General features: G+C 37.6%; 1 protein-coding gene across 3 annotated transcripts in view; it reads right to left on the bottom strand.

Annotated features, from left to right (window-relative positions):
* Vav (Vav guanine nucleotide exchange factor) overlaps positions 1-21876 on the bottom strand; it is a 632485-nt gene that overhangs the window by 129773 nt on the left and 480836 nt on the right. For all 3 annotated transcript variants that reach the window (XR_010858641.2, XM_067138057.2, XM_067138058.2), the window contains exon 16: positions 16269-16437. Coding sequence is in view for 2 of the 3 variants with exons in the window: in XM_067138057.2 (XP_066994158.1) it covers positions 16269-16437 (169 nt within the window). In the remaining variant the exon portion in view is untranslated. The remainder of the gene's footprint in view (positions 1-16268; positions 16438-21876) is intronic.

Genomic DNA, 21876 nt, shown 5'->3' with positions numbered 1-21876 from the left:
ATCACCATCAAGTTCTGTTTTCTTTTCTTGGAGGTGCTGGGTTTCGAACTCTTCAATGTTTTCTAATGCCACCTCTGTTTCAATTTCTAGACCAATGGCCATGTAATCTTATGTACTGACGTCACCATAATTACACTGCTCGAGAGTTTGTTGTAGCACATGGGTATTTTCGTTTATTATGTTCCTTTGTCAGGGTGTGAAACAATCTTGGCTTTGAGAAAGCATTGAATGAACCATATTTGGTGACATTTCTCTCACTGCTTCTGGGATCCAAATTACACCATTGAGCACAGAGACAGACTTACTCAGTTCGGTGGCAGAGACCACTGATTCCATGTTCGCAAGCAATGATGCCATTATTAGTTTTCTGTAGTTAATCTTAAAACAATTAATGACACCCTGGTCCATTGGCTAAGTTACACTAGAAATATTTGGAGTGAATCGTGCAAGCTCATTGTTAGAAAGCTTTATTGCTGGATGGCATGTAGCATTATCGAGAAATACAATGGCGTTTGTTTTGTTGCTTCATTTTCTAGTTGAATGACACTAACCATTCTTCCTTTAAGTGTGACATCATCCATGCCATCTTATTGGATCTCCTATCAACAACAAATGTTTTTGAAGCATCTGTGTTTTGTTGCTTTTTCTATAATGAATGGCTTTTCAAGTTTCCCAGAAAAAACATAAAAAAGCTGTCAATCTCTCTTTGGAAAATTTCCCTCGTGTACATCTTTTCCCTTTCAGAGATAATGTTTTGCTAGGTAGTGTTCAGAAAACAGTCCAGTTTCATCACCATTAGCTATCCAGGGGTCCATAGCCTTTAATTTATTAGAGAGCCAATTTCTGAAGCTCAATCTGCCAATGTTTCCACAGCGACATTTCCAACCTCTCCGCAGACCTCCTTCCACAATATTTGATGGCGTCTTTTAAAATTTTCCAACCACCCATTGGAAAAACTTCCTTTCCAATCTCTTCTGCAACTTCTCTTGAATGGTGTTTTTTTTTTCTTAGTTGCTTTACGTCACAACGACACAGATAGGTCTTATGGCGGTGATGGGATAGGAAAGGCCTAGGAATGGGAAGGAAGCGGCCATTGCCTTAATTAAGGTACAGCCCCAGCATTTGCCTGGTGTGAAAATGGGAAAACACGGAGAACCATCTTTAGGGCTGTCGACAGTGGGGTTCGAACCCACTATCTCCTGGATGCAAGCTCACAGCTGCATGCCCCTAACTGCACGGCCAACTCGCCTGGTGAATGGTGTTGTAGCATTCTCCCTGATACGGGCGAAATTCCTTCCTCTTGCACTAACAAACCATTCCCAAACAATTTTGTTTATTTCCTCATTCCTAACTACTCTCAGCTTTCGTTTTACTGCCCCATTTCCCTGTAACCATTCTTCATTTAATTCCACCTTTTTCTTAAGAATGTCGTAGACTTGCATTTTTCCAATCTTAAACTGCTACGATCCACTTAACAGACAATTAGTTTTCTCACATGTTTCATTCCTTCCATCACATTTAAAATTACACTGTAACTACAGCATAAAGTTCCACCATTTCTAACTGTAATCACACTAAATCTGTGACTTTTTGAGGAAACCTGCATTGCGTTGTTAAGCAGGTAGTGTATCCACCATCCCAAATTCCTGAGTTCCGTTAGTCAACAACTCATTAAGGTTACACTCACATGGTGACAAAATTAGATAAGGGTTGAAGGAGGCCCCTGAATTTCCTGCTTCAAGTTTCAGTCTTTCCATATTCCTACAATACACATGTACTGAAAAGGGTTAGAAAGGAAATTTGAATAATTTTTTCGTTATTGTCGTAAAGTTTCCTTCAGTTTCCATGTCAGACAGGTTCTGTTAAATACCGGTAAACTTACATGAATAATCATCATCATCCTCATCAAGAATTCCTTCCAGCGAGCCGGGTGGGATGGTTTAGAATGATGTACCGGTACCTCCATTTAGTACAGTCTTGGTATGATTCTCCTCTCTCTAGGGCATCCCATGTTTCTCCTCTCTCCTTTAGGTCTTCTCTTATCTGGTCTAACAACCCATTTCTAGGGTGTCGAATTGGTCTTCGTCCCGGAACGATCTTTTCAAAATACTTCTTTGGAGTTCGAGTTGCCTGCATCCACTATATGTGTCCTAGCCACTTCAACCTTGCAACACTCAGCCTTTCTTCCATGGACAGGCTGATCTGCAGGCCTCTTCGTATCTGATCATTCCTAATTCTGTCCTTGCTTGTTTTCTGTACAACTGATCTAAGGAACCTCATTTCACAAGCTTGCAGTTGACTTACTTTTCTTTTAAGTATGGTGCAACTCTCCAGACTATATGCCATGATGGACAGGAGATAAGTCTTAAACATGGTCTGTTTAGCCCTTTGAGGAACTTCCTTGTCCCATACTATGTTCCGTACTTTATGGAACAAGTTGGATTCTTTTTGCACCCTGTTCAACACTTTGTTCTTGGCATTTCCATAATTTGATATTGTACTTCCCCCCCAAGATATTTAAAGGTATTCACACATTCTATCTTCTCTCCCTCAAAGGTGAGGTTATAAGGTGTATTTGTCCTGCTAACTTTCATTGCCACTGTTTTTGTTTCAGGGCAGGAAAATCAACCACTAAAGCCATAGAATGTGTAATCTCAGAAATAATAAATAATTTGGAGTCCTACACAATTACTGGTGCCACATTTATTGATCTTAGTATAGCTTTTGATACAGTATCACATGAGATACCAATTTCTATATGTAAGCATTTTGGTGTTAAAGGTCTTGAACAATTATGAATTAAATTTCTCCTCACAAATAGAAGCCAAAAATGGTAATGGTTGACAGTCACCACTCGGAGTTACTCCAAGTAACAACAGGAGTAGTCCAACAGTCAGTAGATGGGCCATTCCTTTTTTTTTGTATATACCGTAGAAGCCCGCTATAGCGAGTACGGCATATAACGAGAACCCCGCTATAGCGGTAACTTTTGTCCGTCCCTTCAAAATTCCTATATTAAACTGTGTTTTATTCTTCGGTTACAGCGAGAACCCTATCACTGACGCATCCGTTATTACGAGCGATTATGCGCGCTCAATTTTTTCCGTTGCCGATATTCATGCACCCAGTCATTATACTGCATGCGAACGATCATCTTCGATATCGTATTGTTTTCTCGCTATGCTCACCAGCAAGCTCTCTCGTCGACATTCGAAGGCAATGTCGGAGTCAATTAGTAATACCCATCGACTGCTCTTACGCAAGGAAAATGAAATTAATGCGTAAATAACGTGTCCAATAACTGTTGTTAATTTGTTAAAGATAAACGCTGAATAAACGATCGCTTAATTTTAATGTTAAATACCGCAATTAGGTAAGAATGGGATAGGCCTACACCTCAAGATATGGCAGAGTGCGTCATTAATTACGAGGTTAGTTTATATTTTCTCGCGTGCGTTAAATTACGGAAAGGCTATTATCATGTAAATTTATAGCAAGAAGGTTATAATTTTTCTACTTCCGCTTGAAGTATGTTTTCATACATACATATAGTACAGAGAAGTTAGGATATGTGACAGTACTTACTTGAATAACAAAACTGAAACGTTTGCCACAAAATACGAGCGATTATCTTCGGTACGGTATAGTTTTCGCGCTATGTGCATTTGCGAGCTCTCTCGTCAACATTCGAAGGCGGCATTGGAGTCGATTAGTAATACCCGTTGACTGCTGTTCTCAAGAGAAAATTCGAAATCCAAATGAAAGAGGATGGCACTTTTTCGTAATAAATGCGTAAATAACGTGGCCGATAGCAGTTGTTACTCGTTAAAAATAAAGGCTGAAGTAAACGATCTCTTAATTTTAATGGAGGTATACAGTATACTGAAATTAAGTAAGAAAGTGATACACCTCAAGATATGGCAGGGTACCGGTACCTACATCACAGATTTCAGAGGATAGTTTATATTTTCTCGCATCTAGTTAAATTTCGGAAAGCTATTCCCATGTTAATTTTTAGCGAGGAGGTTATCATTTCTCTATATGCGTTTCAAATAGGTTTTCGTGGTACATATACGGTTAGGTTAGGTGATGCCGTTTGTAGGAAAAAACTGAAATGTTTGCCACAGAGGCCTCTGGAGTGATACCTTTTTTCTCCGAATCCAAGACGACGTTTTTTCTTCAGAATCTCATGTGAAAAATCAAGGGTCGTTTTGCATTCGTGGTCTGATAGTAATGAACACCACTGGCAACTACCGCAATAACCAGGCTGTTTCTTTTCACCCCCGCGCCCGCGCACACAAAACTCGTTGACAATAAATGACCGCCTCTTTTTCATAGGCCTACATCGCTAGCCGCGGCGACCTGTCGTACAGAGCCTATGTGTAACGTCACTGGATCTCTAGGGCTCTGTAAAGACTAGGTATGCTCGCCCGCCATTATGGTTCATTCCTGCACTACGTTGGTAAGGCAGTTGACCGCCCCAGCCTTATATATCTCTCTTTTTTACTGTTTTTGGCGCTAGAAAATGATGCTAAACTAACATACTGTATAAATAATCTTTTTCAGAATTACTCAAACGGTTACTCAACATAAATATTAATATATTTCGTACATTATTGTGTAATTTTTACTCGAGACGGTGATTGTAAAAGCAAGGTCGTTGATAATTTGCCTTTTAATAAACCAACAAAATAGGCATGTACTCTCACTGGAGAAATATTAGAAAAAATAGCTTGCTAATAAATAGTTTTTTTAATTATTGTATTATTAAGTAGATAGGTTGTTCGTAAGCTATGGGTCGCGGTACCGTCTAATGAAATGAGACACCGTGGTATTGATATAGATTACTGTCATTCTTAAATCGTGGAATTTGACGTGGTAATCGGTCAGTGTCGAAGATGTATAAATTGCGATAGAATATTTTGATACCATATGATCTCAGTCGGTATTTCACAGTTGTGTAAAACTGATTCAGCGCTATTTTCAATGATGTCGAAATAATAATAATATTCTTCGAACAAAAATAACTCTGAAATGTGATCTGCGAAGATGAACACACCAAAGTAATGTAACTGGGATTCTTTAAGTTTCATTCTTCTAAAATTTATTCACTTTTCTTATTTACCAGTATTTTAAAAACATTCCATGTACAAAATAAACTTAATTTTTGGCGAGGGGTGTTTTTACAACTTGCTTTACGTCGCACCGACACAGATAGGTCTTATGGCGACGATTGGACAGCGAAGGGCTGGGAGTGGTAAGCAAGCAGCCGTGGCCTTAAGGCACAGCCCCAGCATTTGCTTGGTGTGAAAATGGAAGGCAGCGGAAAACCATCTTCAGGGCTGCCGACAGAGGGGTTCGAACTCACTATCTCCCGAATACCGGATACTGGCCGCACTTAAGCGACTGCAGCTATCAAGCTTGGTTTTGGTGAGTGTTATGAACCTCATCAGCTAATGCAGTTGTAATGAACAGATGATTTTAGTTTGTTCAACTGAACATTCATGAAACAAATATTATGTTATTATAAATTACATTCGGAAAGAAAATAGGAATACAGTAATACTTCTATAGCTGAATCTTCTCTCCCAGCCTGAAGTATTGCACTGATAATCAGTTACCAGTGACATGTAAGGAGAGTGACCCACGAGCTGTGGAGAATATTGAAAATGTTTGATTTTGGCAAAGTTAACAGTACTTTTTTATTTTTACAGAGATTCCTCTGCTTTGGGGAGTAGTAGTATGATTTCTCAACACGACTCACCTTATTAAACTTCAAAGGGTTGCAACATTGGTGAACTTGCTCAGGCAGCACATTAAAAAATATATATTTAAGTATATTTTACAAATTTACCGTTTCCTTTTGTTACAGTATTTACAAAACAATCACATTCCATTCCTTGCTTACATTTTTCTCTTCTTTTCCGAAGCAGTTCCATACATTTTACGTCATTTCCGTACATTTTGTTGATGTCAACAACAATATAGGATCGAATTTTGAAGGAGTGTCACACATTCTTTTAAATTACAGCATGTTGAAGAACATATACCGTTATGTTCATCACTCAAAATTTTCTCCGTTACAACATTTGCACCATTTTGCGTTATATATTTCTTATAGTCCCTATAGAAGGCCTCACAGTTACAAATTACCTTCACAGTTTGGTTTCTTTAGATCACCCCAATTTAATAAAGAACTGATTATTTCAGAGCTTGAGTCAGAAAGCTTATAGTCTTAAAACCTGTCTGCATATAGGCCTACCACAGATCTTGGTTTACAAAAATGTATTTGTTGTGCTACCACCAACGTTAAACAAATTATTTCTGTCATATGAAGTTAGTTTTGACAAATATTGTAACTGTGGTGTTTGGATTTTGAACTCCTGTTGCTGGACTTTGGGGGCAGAACTGAATATTGAATGATCAATGTGACTGAATTACGGGGTGTAGTAATGTCAGTGGGAGCAGGATGCAGGTTTAAGTCAGCAGTTGAAGTAGAAGGTGTAGCAGAGGCAGTGAAGGTATAATGCAGACCAGAAGGGAATCTAAACAGCCTGTATCCCGCAGTAGAGACATTACTACAATGAGGAGCAGAACAACCCACCATTATGTAAAAAATATCTACAGAAATATAGCACTATTCTGTCCCTGCACGCGGTGATTAAAGCAATACGTTCAATGAGACGAAGCTAGCGCTCGTAGGAGAAACTAGAGTTTGATCACATGACCCATTGCGCTTGTATGAACCAAAATGGCGGCTAAGCATACCCATCTTATAGAGCCTTAGGATCTCGGGAAATAGTGAAGAGAGAATGAAATTCTATTATCCTCCACAAATACGTTTCTCAAATCTGCAGAATAGCATCAAAACATTCGAGCCTTCGAATTCTTAGAAAGGCCACAGGTACACAGTAGCAGAGTTATAACGCGTCTGCTTACCTTTGACGCTTAGTAAAATAGACAGCAGGAATATTTTCGTGATGGATCGTCGTATTGTAAAAATCGTGGTACAGGTATTGCAGGCAAATATTCAACGGGTTCTCGTCGATGTTATGATGCCAATTCTAAGTTAATGGCTATTAAACACTCGGAAATGTATAATAATTGTGCAGCCGCAAGAAAATACGGCATAGGTGTAACTGAAGCCAATATTCAGCGTTACCGTGAATACAAAGATAGCTTGAAAATGCGTACTGCACAAAAATGCATTCAGTGGCCCGCATGGGCGGAATTGCCATACCGCGGCGCAATAAACTCGCTCGTTGACTTTCAAAGTCCGCGATTAAGACCTATACATCGCTAGCCACTGAAGTTGGTCGAATCTGGCAAGCAAGACGTGCGTGTAGCGGCAGCCAGTTATATCTGACGCTGAGTGAAAGTAAGAGTTTTATAGTAAGCAAGAATATTTTCCTGATGGATCGTCGTCGTATTGTAGAGACGCGTGGAATGTGTATTGCCGGCAAATTTTCAACGAGTTCTCTTTGATATTATGATGCCAGTTTTAAGTTAATGGTTATTAAACCCGCTGAAATAAAGAATAATTTTACAGCCGCAAAAATACGGCATAACTAAAGCCAATGTTCGGCGTCTACAGTCTAAAAGTGCGTACTGTATTAGAAAGACATTCATATGATTTTACAAAGCACTTTTTAAGCCTGATTAAAATTTTTTGAAGGAAAAAGTGGGGGTAGGGGGTCGTCTTGGATTCGCAGAAATACCGTAATATTTATTTCTTCAGAATGCAATTAATCACACACTCACATAGTATCGGATTTCGAAAAACAATAAACAAGTAAGCCGCAGTGTGGATATTATCTGCGAAAACCCAAATTTTGAACAAACTGATTGCCATTTCATACTGAATTTAATGAGTATGGGGGTTTTCCCGACTTTTACAAGAAATCGGATATAACGACAGTCCGCTATAACGAGTAAAATTTTCACAGTTATGATTTCTCGTTATAATGGACTTCTACTGTATATATTAATGAATTTCCTGGAAACTTATCAGGCAAGTCTGTACTCTATGCAGATGACCATTATTCTCATAACAGCAGATAAAAAATTAGAAAATGTAGTTAATCAAAACAGGGAGAGGTTTCAGGAGTCACTGATATGGTCAAGGGGGAAAAAATTGGTCTTAAATTGCACTAAGTGATATGACTAGGGAGGACAGCAACAAGTCAGTGAAAATGTTAGGATTCCATTTAGACTCAAAACTGAGCTGAAATGTTCATATACAACTATGTAAGAAACTGTCCCGAGTGATATTTTTATAACTAAGAAATAATGTTAGGTTTTGGCCCACCCAATTAATACACATCACTTTACAAGTGAAAAACTATTTAATTAAAAAACATATTACATATTAGGAGCATTTTGTCTCTATTTGAGACTTCATCAGTCATAAAATCATGTGGTGATTACAAAAACTCATCAGAAACTGAAACAAGTGGAAAAACACAATGCCTTTTCAGGGATTATTTAAGAAACGCAAAAGATATATAAATTTATCTACATTATTTACACAAAGTGACCTCACTTCTTGCAAAATCTTTTGTTGTCTTCAATATTAAAATTGAAATATAACTTGAAATGCGACATGCCTGCCATAACATCTCATGCAGAATACAATGTCCATTGTTGCCGTCTGTATTTAAAATGGAAGTTCCTGTATGAACTGTTGAGAAAACACTGGAGAACAAAAATACACATATTTAATGAGGTAGTTTAACACTTCTTGCAAACAATCTCTCTGCAGTGTTAAATATGAACGACCTTACTTGAAAATGTTGCAAGCATTGTTGGAATCTGGTAGTTTCAGTGTGTTGACTGGGGAGATTGAAATTCTGGCCTCAGAAAGGGGATTGGTACAAATCCACATCAGAACATTTAAAAACTTTAACTTGTAAGGAATATTTTCAAATTGAGCTATTCTGGTAGAAGAAATCTGAGCTTTATGTGATCGCCTGTCGTATGGCAAAGATCAGCGCTGCATGGCCACCATATTCGTGGCTTAAATCTTAAGAAATATTCCTTTAAAAAAAGACAAGGTCTGGAAAGAAAGAGATATAAAAATCAGGTTTAAAGCCCTCCCTCAGATTTCTAAGAAAAGAGATTTCGTCACGAATGTATGATGTAAAAGCTTACCCTCAAATTGGATGAAACTCCCTATAGCTGGTTTACTGACTTGCTTCTCGCCAAACTACTGGGTGTGTTAGAGTTGTATTTTCTTTCGCCCGGCGGAACTTGGCTAGTGGCAGAAGGGGCGGGGGGTGACCAGTGCTATTAGTGGGGGAAGGGGAAATAGTTCAGCCTATAGTGGAAGCGGGAGGGAGGAAGTTTGAATTAGAGGAGGTGACTTCAAATTATTAATTCTTCGTGATGATAGAAGCGATGGTATCTGTTCATATAACAGATTTTTGATCTCTTGTACGTCATTTAAATTTTGGTTTGCATTAATACACTGTTCCAAACCTATATAAATATTTTCGTAATTGCTCATCAGGTTCTCTTTGCTCACTTTCTTTAAAATGGTCAAGTCTTTATTTATGTCAGTACATTGATGACCAGTATCTCCCATATGGACACATTGCAGAATACTTGCTGTGTCTGTTGGCACTGACATGTTCGAGATATTTAGTTTGAAAACTCCTACCTGTTTGCCCCACGTACATGACGAAGCATTGATCACACTTAAGTTTATAGGTTCCTGAATCTAAGAAATCCTCTTTATTGTAATTTACAATATTATGGTTATGAAATATATGACCATTATTGTTCTTAGTCAAAAATGAGACTTGATAGTCGTGTTTCTTAAATAGTTTTGTGATTTAAAAAATCCCTGGGTTTAGAAAAGTAAAATTTGCGTATTTTGAACTCTTGGGATTCTCTGGTGTTAATCTTATGTTGTTCTTTCTTTTTACTTTACTTTACTTTAATTTTATTGATGGTATTAACACTGAACCCATTCATAATGACTATCTTCTTTATGTATCGTAATTCTTTTTCTCTTTCTGTATGAGATAAGGTAAATTGAAGGCTCGATAAACCATCCTGAAATAGGCAGCCCTCTTATGACTCCCAGGATGTAAAGAATAATTTTTAATGGTCACTGGAGTAAACGTATCCTTTCTGTATACTTTATAGGAGAACTTGCCTGGTTCCCTCTTAACGGTTACATACAAGAAATTCAAAGCATTGTCCTTCTTGTTTTGAGGTGTGAATTTTATTCTTTCATCTAATGAATTTAAAAACTGTAAGATATTGTTACTATTGTTACAAAGCTTATCTATTATTACAAAGGTATCATCCACGAAACGTGTCCAAAAATCCAAACCTGGAATCTGTCCTATTATTTTGTGGTGTTCTAGATGGTCTAAATAAATATTGGCTAACATACCCGAGCTAGGAGCTCCCATCGGTAATCCCTCTTGATTATAAATGGTGTTGTTGAACATAAAATAGTTGTTTGTGAAGAACTCTAGAATTTTCATGAATTGTTCAATCCCTAACTTCCCTACAGGACCTTGACTGGTTAAATTCGTTCTAATAATATCTATTGTTTTACTGACCAGGATATTTGTGTACATATTAGTTATGTTAAATGAACATAAGTAATGACGGGGCATAAGCTTGAAACCTTCTAGACTTTTACAAAAATCTACCAAATTTCTTATTATTGACTTATAGTGTAACATAGTTGTTAGAAAGAAGTCTGTGTATAAATTTTGAGATTTTATATGATGGACTGTTTTTGCAGTTAATTACAGGTCTAACAGGTACTCCCACTTTGTGGATTTTGGGCAACGCTCTAGCTGTAGGCAACCTGGAGTTCATATTTTATCATCTTTTGAATTTCGTCTTCATTGAGGATGAACGTAGAATTTTTCAACAAAGATTTTAAACTTTTTGTATTGTAAATTGTACTGATATTTTTATTGCAAAAATTGAAGAAATGTGTCAGCAAACCTCAAATAATATCTGCTTATTATGCTTTCTTTCATTCACATATACAGTATGGAACAATATGGGGGAATTCCACGGGGCTCAGGATGTCTTTATGTGGCAAAGGAAAGCAATCAGGTGCATACAGGGAATTTCAGACAAGCAATCGTGCTGAACCAGCTCATGAAAATGAAAAAGAGGGAGAAGATACTAGCTTGTCTACAACAAGTGATGCAGCTACTTCGCACTGGCATAGCCAAGGTAATCCTCGTGCTCCTTTTATGTTTGTATCAGACAGTAAAATATTGATGTAAGTAGTTCTAACAAAGCGAGCCCACTGTACTATTTTAGCCAGATTATAGAGGAGGATCTAATCAAGCTAATATGTGAGCAGACAAATAAATAAACAGAACAGTTTTTCAAAGTGTACACGGTACCAAAACCTCGGTCACGAGCTCGGAATTGGACTCTAACTACCACACGAGAGATAAAGTTATTCCTATCCATCTCATTTTTCAAGGAAAGAAGCCTACTTACGAACTGTACTTTAGTCACCGGGATTCCATCTCGACACCAATCTTCAACGAAGTGATGAGTGAGAAATGGTTTTCATTACTGTTGAAATTTTGTCATTCTGTTGACAGCAAGACTTACAATGCCAATATGAGTGGGAAGTTGTTCAAAATCTTGCCTGTTTTGAATCCAATTTGCAAGAAGTGCCAAGAATTGTACACACCACAGGAAAACATTTCTGTGGAAGAATCGCTAATGCTGTAGATCGCTAATGCTGTAGAAAGGAGGGCTGCAGTGGAAGCAATTCATACCATCGAAAAGGAGTTGCCTTGGTTTCAAATTATTTGTTCTTTGTGAGAGTGGTTCAGGGTACATTTGAAATTTTATTATTAGACCTGGGATTTTAAGCTCTATAAAAATTAGTTTTAGGTGCTTAAAATAGGCTTTTAAAACAAGTAAGTAGGCTTTTAAAAGAGAAAATAGGCACTTAAAATATGTTTTAAAAATGTGTGGATAGGCAGGAAATAGACTTTAAAATATTACAATATACACTTAAACTGTAACATGATCCTTTTTTACTTTAACAAACGTGGTATCCCTATTCTTAACCGAAATAACTGCAAAATTAAGACAGAATAAAAAAGACATTTATCAAAAACAATATAAAAAAGTCATATCAAAAAAGTTATGGATTATATGATATATATCATTATCAGTACTGATCTAATACCTTAATACTAAAATCACTGTACACAATTACAGCACTGTAGGCATCCGATAATGGTGTAAACGTGAATGGAGTATGTGTTTATTATTTGTGAGGAACATTCCTACTGTACTTTCATTCATAGTTTGCTTTACAGTATATAACCATAATCTTCTCCAAATTTTCCACAGTCAGGCTGTGTCTTTTGTCTATTACAATCATTCTGAAAGCAGAAAAAGAGTGCTCCACACTCACAGATGTTAGAGGGGCACAGGAAAATTTACCTATATTTTTCAATTCAATTTCACTTAGTAAGTCTACCTTTTCCCCATCCATTACCTGATGTACCCTTTTCAGCACTGAATAACCTGGGTTCTTCTGCAGTACATTAGACTACTTGTCTCTTATTTTATCCCCTACCTTGCCCCTAGCACTTTGTATGTTATTCTCAGCTTCCTCAATTACAGAAAATTGCTGTTTGAGACTGTTTCCTTTTTCCTCCATTTTTGTAATGATGACTGGAAGAAATGAAACATTTGCCTGAATATACGCAATGTCTCTCTGAACACTGGAACAATCATTTAACAGCTCTTTGACAGACAACACACATGCAGATGTTGTCCGTTAAAGGCAAATTGTCTGTCACAGTCATGATTTCCTCAAGATGTTCTGCATAATACAGGGAGAGCTTCCATCCAGGAACCCCAACGGGTGATGATTGGCTGTGATGGAAGTACATGGAAGGCGCGTTTCTCTCGAAAGATGGCTATTCTTGATGGAGCCTTACAGAACACTTTCTTCATTGTTGAAATGAGAGTATTTACTGCAGGAAACTCGGCCCTAACTGTTTCTGCGAGTCTATGCAAGGCATGGGCCGTGCAAGTAACATGAATTAAAGAAGGATAGAAAGTTTTGAGGAGACGTGCAGTGGCAATCATGTAGGAAGCAGCATCGGAGACAAGGAGCAGGTCTTTAGAATCATCAACACTCCCAGGATACAACAATTGCAACCCCTTGTTGAAGAAGTATGCAGTGCTTTGACTATTGACTTTCTCAAGCTGTTTGGAGCAAAGAAGGTGAGCAGTAGATGCCAGATTGGGTTCCAGTTTTCCTACTATAAGGTTAGCAATGTACCTGCCCACAGAGTCGGTGGTTTCGTCCACACACAACAATATGCAAGACTCCCCAATGTCCTCCCTGACTGACAAAATGACCTCATTGTAACACATATCTAAGTAGTTTTTATTTAATGTAGATGCTGATGGGATGTGCTGCTTGGTGTATATCCCTCAGCCATATTGCCTTGCCTCCGTGACTCCTGCCCACTGTAGCTCCTCAATTGTCCTCACAATGCTGGGTCAACAGCGTTTCAGACCTCATAGACTTCTAAATTACTGCCGGTACTGGAAATCGAACCCAGGTCGCCTGGACTAGGTCCCTACAATTAATTAGAGGAGCCAATATCAAAACCTTAGTTTTAGATTAATATGAAATTTAAGATATATCCATATACCTGTTTATTGCAGTACTGGCAGAAAATAATCTTGCCATCAAAAGTCATCCCTGGAAATTGTACAAGCCATTGTTGTATAAGCGCACTCTTAGATGATTTCGTTTTAGGCATGATGAACTATATTCACTTAAACAGATGTTCTTTCACTGGCAACTTGACACAGTATGTCCCTTCTTACTACCTGCTCCTTGTTCTTCCTAGATAGTCCTCCCCCTCACCCCGTCACTCGACACAGTACATCCTTTACTACCTGCTCGTTGTTCTTCTGAGCTAATCCTCCACCTCCACCTCCACCCTTCACTCAGCATTCCTTTGGTGACAGTTGTCTGGCAAGAGCACATTTCTGTGAAAAACCCACCCTCTGCTGTTCTGCTCATTCCACGGATGTCCAGTGTGTGATTGTAAAAATTAAAGAAGTTGAATTTTATTTTAAATGTAGAAAATAGGCATTTTTAGGCACTAAAATAGTAAAATAGGCTCTAAAGGTCCAAATAGGCATTTTAGGGCAGTATAAAACTCTATTTAAGGGATTTATCATGAAATGTCAACATATTTTTTAAAAATCATGTTATTTTGTAAGGAGCGAAATAGGCATTTGCCTTAAAATCCCAGGTCTATTTATTATATACACTGGGAAGGATACAGACTTTGGGAACTTGTATCCCAATACTCCTATAACAAGTAGAGTAGTCCTGGAACTGTCACATGAACTACTAAACATAGTGTATCTAGATAACTGATAATCCAGTGTCCAGTTACCTGAAACTTTATGTAGTATGGACACTGGTATGGTGGGAACGATGCATATAAATCGTCTTGGGGTACACTGCCAGATATAAGGAAAAGAGAGAGATAAGAGGGAAGTTACTATGATTAGTACGATTCACGATGAGACCTTCATAGACGTTGAGAAAGGGAACAGAGTGGAATGAAAACCCAAGCTAGCAGTGGACTACAATAAGGATATGGTGGAATAGATAAGAGTGTTGGACAAATGGAAGCATATCCTATTGCACGAGAAAGATTACTACTTCAAACTCTTCATGCATCTGCTGGACATTGTTTGTTTCAATGCTTTTCAGCTGTATAAGAATAATGGAGGAACGAAAGACAGGTTGCACTTTATGACTGAGCTGGGCGAACAGATAGTTCAAGCGAATCTTGAAAAGCAGCCAATGGAATGAGAAGCCCATAACTAGGAAGGCCATCAATGAAATCTGCATGAACACGATTTATAGAGAGGCATTACCCAGACTGTGACAAGGAGGTGCAAAGTGTGTTGTGATAAAGGTGTTAGGAAAGAAAGTCTGTATTGGTGCCCAGATTGCAAGGTTGGACTTTGTGTAGCTCCATGTTTCAAGGCGTATCACTGCAAGTAGCAACTTGTTGAAGAAAAATGATTTTGAAAATTATTGTCTTACAATTTTTTTTGTAACATCATGTACAGTACAGTCCTTCAATTTTATTTTTCACTGCTTTTTTCTGGCTATCATGTTATAAGACAAATTCATGTGGTGTAACAATAATGTACTTCATTACAACAGTAGAATCATTTTATTGGTTGTTACTTAGTGTCAGACGTAATCTCATAATGTAGTTGCAAGAAGTCGAATCAAATACTGAATTGTAGTTAGAATTAAAACAAATGCAGATCAAAAGAAACCACTTTTCCCTTTGCGAAAATCAAATAATCATAAATATGTCTCTCAGTCATGGCCATCCATCATCAGCTTCTAATTTTAGATGGCCACCAGCCATAAGACATAGCCTGCACGGTTGCTAGGTAACACTGTATGACCATTGATCCACACTTTACATCACAGTCTGCAAGGGATGCACTTCCGTCACACATTTTTGTGACGCTAACTTCCGACATGCAAATTTTCAGACAACCAGCCATAAGACATATTTATGTCAAAACAGGAGACTAGATAACTCGTCTTCCGTGAAGGCATGCACGTGTAATGGGTGGACCGAGTTCCTTTGTCATTCGCAGAACCACATAATGAGCGGGGCAAGTTACTTTGTCATTTGCGGAAGCATAATGGGCGTGACGTGATAACTCGTCATCCACATCATTATAATGGGCGTGACCAGTTAACTCGTTTCCAGTCAAAATATATTCCCGCTAGGAATGTTTGTTTCTCACTGGAAACTCTCTGGTTAAGAGGTTAATGACAATAAATTCTGTTCTTGTTCTGTTCTAGTAACTTCTGTGGTTTCTGATAGGGCTTATCTTTATTCCCATCTTTTCGTCTGCAGCTCTACGTATCTAGTCTCTCAGGACCGAGGACTTCACATCTATTACATTTCTACTTCTTCAGTTAGACCTTGTACAATACTCTCTTCAAAATTTCCCCTAACTTCTCTTCCCTTCGATTCTAATTCCTATTTCTAAGCTTTACATCCTTCCTCCAATTTCAGCAAGCATTTTATGACTACAAAATTTTAAACAGAGACTGTGATGGAGAATCATAATGGAGGCAAAGTATTTAGCATTTTCAGTGAAATGGCTTAAACAAAATATAGGATTTAGGCATAAAAGACAAAGATCATCTTCATACTACGAATGAACAATTTCATCCTTACCTTATCTTGAATCTTGCCCTTCCACCAGCCCTTTAAATCTCCTTCCTTGCTGAGAACAATAACCTGGCATCCCTTACGTAATGTTAGCTGGTTGGCCTCAGCAGGATTGTAGTCAAACTCCGCAATGGCTACAATCTGACGGAATGGCAACTTCAGAGTTTCATCCAACCTGAGAAACAAAATGTTTAATTCAAAGTTTTAAAAAAGAGAGAGAGGGAAAGAAAGAAAGAAAGAAAGAAAGAAAGAAAGTAAGAAAGAAAGAAAGAAAGAAGCTGAAGCTGAGAGAATTTACTTATAGATACAGTATTATTAAAAATTAAATACCATTGCATTACTAGATATGATTTTTCCATTCCAACACTTACTCAGTCTATATAGCCTATACAAAAATGTATACTTTTACCGTTTTCTCATAATGATGAATCAATGTCTTTGATTTTATTCTTCTGTTAGCATTACAGACTCAATTATTCCTTGGTTGGACATACCATCCATCTACTATCAAACACTTCTGTCGTCACTCCACAGTATACCTGACAAGATGGCGGACCGTGAAGTTGGCTGTGTAGTAGTAGCTGGAGAAAATTGTGGTGAACTTAAGTGTGTGAAGTGTAAACAGAGGCAAGTTAGTGATATGAATGGACATGTGTTATGCCTGCAATGTCCAGAAAAATAATGAGAATGGGATAATTGTGCAGTCTAAGAAGCAAAAACATGATGGACAAGGGACCTTCAAGTAAGTGTCTGGCGAGCACATCGATACTATGCCAAATCAAGTCGGAGCTTGCTATGAAGGGTGAAGAAGAATACCAGATATTTCATGAAGTACCAAAAGTGAAAGCAGCCCCAATTGCCCATAGAAAAAGCAAATCAATTTGAAAGTCTTGCGAATTTGGAAGAAGATAATATATAGTTGAATGTACGGGAGAGATTTCTAACAAACAGAGTAAACCAGAGGAGGTTAAGCATAAAACTTAAGCTGTTGTACTTGAAGACTCATTGGTCAGGTATGTGTGTAGGAATATGAAGAATTAAATTGTGTACTGTTATGCAGGGACCCAGGTTAGTCAAATTACTCAAAAAGTTGGTGATGTAAAAGAAGAACTGAATATTATAGTTATTCATATGGATACAAATAATATTAACAGCTCTCCAACACAATCACTCATAATGGAAGACATGAAACAGCTTGTAGGGTCAAAAGTGTGTAAAGTGGAGTGATATATAGACATGATATAGACTACAGATACATTAGTGCGATTACCAGGGGTAGTGTTTGATCCTTTTCCAAAATCTGTACAGATATTCAAAAAGAGAATAAACAGCAACAGAGAAAATAAATGAAATGTTAGAGGGCATTCGACCAGTGCAGGTCAATGTAAATAAAAAATGTGTGTGAATAAATTCATTCCATCCCCTGGTCTAAGGAGTTTGACAGTCAAAGTAGGGGACTGCCTGTAGGGGTGAAGTACAATGGGGACTTCGAGGGCCCTGGGACTGCTACGGTAGCTGTGAAGGCCCTTCTGGAACTCTGAAAAGTGGTGGTAAAAGGGGCTCTGGTTAAGACGCAGCAGGTCGTTATGCTACTTAGGTTCCAGAATGGGTAAAAAAAAGAAAAAGTAAATAAATGCAATGTAAATTTTAATCTTATACCAGTTGTACAGTATCATTTGAAGTAATTCCACATACTGTATATCAGTTGACTATATTTGTAAGTAGTACAGGAGATATTATAAGTAGAATTTTGTAACAATGTAAATTTATTAAGGATGAGCTGTGTGTTTAATAGAAAAAATTGTTAGCGTAAATTATATAATATTGTATTATAGGAAAATTTTATTCTCTTGTTAATTTAATATTTAGTGCTTGACAATAATGTATTTTAGTGTACCATTTGCCACCGAGGTAGACACCTCATTTGCAAATAAAGGGATTTTGATTTTTTTTTTTTTTAAATTTGTGCCTTGTGTGGGGATGGACTTGCTATTTATTAATAGTACTTCATGGATAGAAGATGGTGATATTGGAAGAGATAGCCTGCATTTCAATAGAAGGGGATTATCACATTTCAGCAGACTGGTGGACAAGTGAAGACAAACACAACCACCTATTCTGAGACAACTCATAGGTTAAGTGCACCAGTAGATATTCCTCAGGATAATAATATAGTTCATGATGATACAGATAACATAACTTAAACTACTACTACTACTACTACTACTACTTAAACAAAACTAACTGTGAGGAATCCAGTAAAAGTATGGGAAACAAATTTAAACACAGTGAAACAACTGTAAGTTTAAGCATTTTTCATCTATATATCTGTAGCTTAAGAAATAAAACCTTTTCTTGAGCCCTAGTTCCCATTCAGCACTATGGAGCTCAGGGCTCACGAAAAGGTTCGCGTACTACAAAACTAAATGGATTCCTAAGGGATTATAATTTTGCTATACAGTACTGTGTATTAATGAACTTTGGTTGGATAAGAGAAAGATCAAATTTATTCATCTTAATGGTTTTATACTAGCCAACATATTTTGTTAAATCAATCAGGCTGGAGGGTGTGCTGTATATGTATCCTGTGATCTGGTACAGGCAAACCCCGTTATACGCGGATTCGTTATCCGTGATTTCGCATATACGCGATTTTGGTTTCAAGTCTAGTGCTGCCATCCGTTAACAGTATGTGGAAGCTGCAATGCCTTAAGGCGGGTACAGACATACGTGCCGAACCTCTACGCGCATCTTTTGTCTTGTTTCTTGAGATGTGAATCGTCAGTTCCAGTAGAGCTGTGAAGTTGCATTTGACAGGTTTCGTATTTAAAATGCTGGATAAAGGGAAAGTCAGAGTGGCTGTCGGAAGGAAAGAAGGGTTTACTAAAGTCGTATTCATTAGAAACAAAGTTAGAAGTTTTGGGTCGCTATGAGAAAGGTGAACGTATTGTTGACATTCAGCATGCTTTGGGACTTAGTGAATCCACTGTGAAAAGTACTCGTGACAATGTGGAATCAATTCGAAAAGCTGCTCAATCTCTACTAACTTATGTGTGACTAGAGTGACCAAATCTCGCTCGGAAGCGATGGAAAGAATGGATTGGTTTGAGCATCACATGCCTCTTTCTGGAGCTGCTATTCAAGCTAAGGCCAAGAGCTTGTATGCAGAGTTTAGTTTATTATTGTGTGTTTTTTCAATGTTAAATTTTTAAGTGTACAAATTTTGTATTAAAATGCGTTACAAAAACATGATAATGGTTATTTTTTGTAAAAAAAAAAAAATACTAAGAATCACTGCTATTTTAAACTTAATATGTGAGTAAATGGAAACCAAACCCTATATTTTACATATAAAATGACTCTCGATGTCCGCAAAATCGGTTTGCGCGGCAAATCCGCAGAACGTAACTATCGCGTATAATGAGATCTACCCGTATATGAAACTGATGTATCTCAGTTTTCTGTTCTATCTATTTTGCTTGCTGAAGTCAACATAGTCCTGATAGGCTTTTACCATTCCCCTTCTGGCAGTATAAATATCTTCCTTGAAAATATGGAAGCATTACTTAATAATAAGATATTTAAGTCTAGGCCTAAAAAAGTGCATTTCAGATTTTCTTAAAGAGAAAGTTGCATGGTTTGTAATCTTTTTAAATGTTATGGACTATATCAAACTGGCAATGAATCAGGACATGGCCAGTCCTACTTAGATAGTATTTTCACTGCTTTTAGCCCTCAGTGCTCTTAAGTAAGAATTATTAATCCTTGTCTATCTGATCATGCTGGGGTAATGTTTAATTTACTTGAACCTTATAATAAAAGTTACTTCAACCTGGTAAAACAAAGCAAAATACCAACTCACTGGTTTTAATCAATATTAGAAAAATAACAAACAGAATATTGAGTTATTTAAGAGTTATTTAGTGTATGTGTTTTTAGAAAACTGGGCTAAAGAACAATATTCTACTCTAGAATGTTGTAATATGTTTTTCAATATCATTATTGAAGCGTTTAACTATTATTGCCCCCTTATATGGACTAAGAAATCTACTGACGATCAGAAAACTAAACATTAGGTAAAATAGTATACTGCTGACCATGAAGTTAAAAAAAAAGAGATTAAGTTATGATATTCTATTCACTATGTAATATCCAGAATATGATAAGTACCATAAAGGCATGTGATTGCATAACGAACAAATATGAAGTGCACTTATACAAGCTAAAATTTCTAAAAATATTGATTTTATAGGTAATTCTAAGAATTTGTGTAAAATAGCTTGGTCAGTAATTAAGGGTGTCACATCTTCTAATACAAAACCTGTCGTTATAAATTACCCAAATTATTTTAATAATTACTTCATTCATTCAGTCGAAGACCTCTAAATTTCAACAACCAAGTAGTATGGCTACTGAAAAGCTGGCAAGCTTAAATTTCACATTGACCCCATGTAACTTACATTTTAAATGGAGAATGGTTAACTGTGGAGAAGTGGAAAATGTTGTTAAGAATATGAAACCTTCAAACAGCAAAGATCACTATGGCTTTACCAACAACATTTTAAAATTGGTCATTAGTTCTATCTCTATACCTTGACAAAGATCATGAATGGATGTCTTCAAATTGGTTACTTTCCAGAGCAACTAAAAAATTCTAGGATAGTTCCAGTGTACAAGAAAATGTAGCAGTTATCATTCAGTCTCTATTATTCCAATTCTCGCAAAAATGTTTCAAAATGTGATGCTAATACAAATTTATGAATAGTTTGTGTCTAATAAACTAATAGTCTAACTTAGCACACTGGGGCAAAACGCTGGCAACCAGGAATGAGTAAGCTGAAAAATTTATAATGTCCAATAACGAACCAACTATATTGGTATTATAAATTTACCCATTCGGGACAAATATTTCAGGTTCTTTATGGGAATCAACATCTATATCATCTGATGGCCAGGCAGGCATCAATTTTTTGTAATGAGACAAAGTCACTCGTAGTCCATTGGCACTGCCGGTGGCTCCAAGTAGCCTATGCAGTGGCCTCAATGGTATGATGAGAATGAGCTTGACTGTTGAAACGGAAGGACGTATGTGCCTTTCGCTCTGCTGTCTCTCTCCTCGCCAGGCGATCTGTACTTTCTAAGTGCTACTCCGGCAGCTGTACTTGTTAGTACAATTTCGAAAGAGCATTTGTCAGGGCTGAGCACTTTTCAGTGCTCGCTTTCTGTTTCTCTTTCAGAATTTCTTTTTCAGGAGGAGCAGGATGGAGAAGCTATCCGTCCCACTGAGACCGGCCGGCTATGACTACAAGGCAGCCACGGAGGAGCTCCAAGCCAGGATGAGATTGGTGCCCCACCCCTATGTTAGACTCCCGACGCTGATGGTGTACAACCATTGGGGGGCGCACTTATACCAGGGGACGATAAGATTAATCGATCTCCTCACAGCGGACGCGGATTTCCTTGGGGAGGAGATCACACAACTCATCGGCGAGCTGATCCCGGGCTGGGCAGTCATGATCTACCCTAAGGACGCAATCCGCCTCAACGTCTACCAGGAACTGATGTCCCAGCATTACCAGGTTGTGCAGCTACCAGGACTCAGGGAGAAGCTGGA

Source organism: Anabrus simplex, chromosome 1 (assembly GCF_040414725.1).
Source record: "Anabrus simplex isolate iqAnaSimp1 chromosome 1, ASM4041472v1, whole genome shotgun sequence".
Lineage (NCBI taxonomy): Eukaryota > Metazoa > Arthropoda > Insecta > Orthoptera > Tettigoniidae > Anabrus > Anabrus simplex.
The sequence above is the reverse complement of the archived record's forward strand: the minus strand, read 5'-3'. Positions and strand labels throughout refer to the sequence as shown.